Source organism: Mastomys coucha, unplaced genomic scaffold, assembly GCF_008632895.1.
Source record: "Mastomys coucha isolate ucsf_1 unplaced genomic scaffold, UCSF_Mcou_1 pScaffold20, whole genome shotgun sequence".
NCBI lineage: Eukaryota > Metazoa > Chordata > Mammalia > Rodentia > Muridae > Mastomys > Mastomys coucha.
The window spans coordinates 140,676,143-140,679,332 of record NW_022196903.1 but is presented as its reverse complement, the minus strand read 5'-3'; the positions used below and the strand labels follow the sequence as shown (position 1 = coordinate 140,679,332).

The 3,190-nt window shown below is 36.0% G+C and overlaps 1 protein-coding gene across 1 annotated transcript in view; it reads right to left on the bottom strand.

Moving 5' to 3' along the window:
* Window positions 1-297: 297 nt before the first annotated feature.
* The window catches only part of Med21 (mediator complex subunit 21), a 7,184-nt gene continuing 4,291 nt past the window's right edge, over window positions 298-3,190 (bottom strand). Inside the window, exons 2-4 of the mRNA XM_031383904.1 lie at window positions 2,728-2,842; window positions 1,414-1,514; window positions 298-787 (exon numbers count right to left, since the gene is read on the bottom strand). Of these exons, the coding sequence (XP_031239764.1) occupies window positions 611-787; window positions 1,414-1,514; window positions 2,728-2,842 (393 nt within the window). The 3' untranslated portion in view covers window positions 298-610. The remainder of the gene's footprint in view (window positions 788-1,413; window positions 1,515-2,727; window positions 2,843-3,190) is intronic.

The following is a 3,190-nucleotide window of genomic DNA, read 5'->3' as shown; positions in this document are numbered from 1 at the left end:
GATGACTATTTCCTATTTGCTCTATTTGTTTCTTTAAAACACTTTCAGAAACTTCTGCTCAAAGTACAAATTTATATAGTGTCACCTCTAAAGAAGCAGGACACTTATATAAATTGAAATATATCATATCTCTCTGCCTTTAAGGTAACTTTGATCTGTGGAAGAGCTACAATAATACAATAAAAGTCAGAACTGGGGGAAGTATGGCCCAGTGGCAAAGCGTTAATGCATACGCAAGATGCCCAAGATCTGGGTTCCATCTCTGCACTGCATAAAAAAGGACAAACAAAAACCACATACACAAAACAACAAAGCTTTATTGTATATCCATTTAGTATTATATCATGAACCTTATTAGTACAGTATCTATCCTGAAAATTCAAGTCAGATAAAAGATGATGGCATAATGATGCTTGAAGATGATTCAGTTGTAATTTTAAAGCTTTTTACTTATCAAGAGTGAAAACAGGACAATGAAAACTAGCTAAATAAAGGCAATGCAGTCATGTCTTATGATGTTCTATAGCTGTTGGTAGGGCTTACATCTGATGCAGGATTCTTAATGCCCATTCAAACAGTTCTTTTCTCTGTCACATCTTAGCTGCTGATGCTATGAGTCTGGGAGAGAGTGACTATGGGTAACGCTTCTGGTCTTCAGCTGTGACTGTGCAATGTCCGCAAGCGCACTCTGGATCTTCTCCAGAAGCATGTCTCCCCGATAAACAACATCCTCCAGACATGTAGCAGCTTCGTGATTTTCTTCTTCTAGCTTATATAAGCTAGCAGCCTGTGTAAGACATGAATGTTAGTATATTGAGAGATGAAATGGACAGAAACTAAATACAAGTATTTATTTTAAAGTCAGAATGTCTTTCCAACCATTGTGTTTTATCTTTAGTAGCAGGTATTCTATCAGCTTAATTTTTTTCTGTATGACTTATCAGAAGAGTAATTTTCAATGAGAATATAGAGGCGTGCACATATACTCTACTTGCACTGCTTGAAGACACTGTTTTATTCCACATTCAGAATGCCATTCTCCAAGTTAGGTAGGAGTCTGCCAAAGATGATACTATTCAATGTCAATACCACCTGGAACATATCTGATCTTATCTTTTAAGTCAAAATTGGACAGCCTTATGGCTCAATCTCCCAGAGGCTGTGCTAGCTTACAGTTAACAAAATTCTCAGGTAAGCCTGAGGTTATAGCTCAGGGACAGAGTGTTTACTTAGTATGTAAGATCTCAGATTTGACCACCAAAAAAAAAAAAAAAGAATGAAAAGAAAAAAAAATCACAAAACCAAATAAAACCTCAAATACCTCCCATTTAAAATTTAATATTAAACTGAATACCATAACCTTCTTTAATTCAAAGTTCTCTACTACTAGTAATTTTTTCAGAAGAGTTTTACCTGTAAAGCAGCTGTAGACTCTTCACTGGGTAAGGAATCTATCAAAACATCAATATCTTTTGCTGTTCGTGCAATCAGTGCTGCAAAAAGCTGGGCATACTCTGAAGAAAAATATCAAGTTAAATAATCAGAATCTTACATTTTCATAAGTAGAAATTATAAGATTAATAAAGTTAGAAAAGCTCAGCTAAGCTTTCTATATAGTAATTCCAATTATGAAAGTATAATTTTAGCATGTAAACACTATACATTTAATATTACTTCAGATTAGGAATTAGCATAACATGTCACTTTATCTATTAGGACAACATTTTGGTACCTTAAGGAAAGGAATCCAGAGATGAGATGTTTTTCTTTTATTTTTTCTTTTCTTTCTTTCTTTTTTTTTTCTTTTTTGGTTTTTCGAGACAGGGTTTCTCTGTGTAGCCCTGGCTGTCCTTGAACTCACTCTATAGACCAGGCTGGCCTTGAACTCAGAAGTCTGCCTATCTCTGCCTCCCAAGTGCTATGATTAAAGGCGTGTACCACCACCCAGCGAGATGTTTTTCTTATTAAGGTCATAAAAGCAAAATTCAGCTTAATTCATAAATGCTTTCCTCTAAGGAAGTAACAATCTCTATTGAACATAAACAGAATTATGAGGCTTATGAATTATACTGATAAAGTCATTCTTAGGCCAATGAGATAGCTTTGCAGACAAGAGCACTTGCCACCAAGTCTAATGACCTAAGTTTGATCCCCAGAACCCAAATAATGGAAGGAGAATTACTCCAGATCCTTTGACCTCTTGCATACATGCTATGGCAGGTACACCCAAATATACACCAAATGAATAAATGTAAAAATAATAATAATAATAATAATCGGGCTGGTGAGATAGCTCAGCAAGTAAGAGCACGGACCGCTCTTCCAAAGGTCCTGAGTTCAAATCCCAGCAACCACGTGGAGGCTCACAACCACCCGTAATGAGATCTGATGCGTTCTTCCGGTGCGTCTGAAGACAGCTACAGTGTTCTTATTTATAATAATAAATAAATTTTTGGGCCGGAGTGAGCGGAGTGTACCAGAGAGCGAGTGGGGCCGACCAGAGCGAGCAGAGGTCCTAAAAGTCAATTCCCAACAACCAGATGAAGGCTCACAACTATCTGTACAGGTACAGTGTGTACTCATATGCATAAAATAAATAAATAAATCTTTTTAAAAAAAGAATCATTTATGGCAAAATTTACAATAATATACTCTAACCACAGTCACATTTTTACAAAGAAACTACAAATTGTAGAAGAAATGTCAGTCAAACTAAGCAGGCCTCACCTTCTGTAGGATTGGCTGGTTGATCTTTATTAATTGCTGTTTGAATGTTACTAAAAGAGGCAGGAGGACCACACTGCTGTAACACACCAATGGCATTACAAAACTGATCTGCAAGCTTGAACAAAAGGAAAAAAGTCGATGTTACCAAAGAGTTATCAGTGTTAAGGATTTTATTAAAAATGACAAAAATCTCTTCATAATAATGATCTCTATGCAAATTCCTCAGACAAAGAAATATTCTTAGATAAAATAAGCCCATTATTACTAACAATGACAGACTGTGCAGCTAAAACTCTCACTCTTCCAGGGATCTATTTACATCTAGTTTGGATTAAATGGTTTAATCATACAAAGAAACTTAAATTTGGTATCAATCTAGCTTAAAGAATCAATATATGGGGGCTGGAGAGATGGCTCAGCGGTTAAGAGCACTGACTGCTCTTCCAGAGGTCCTGAGTTCAAA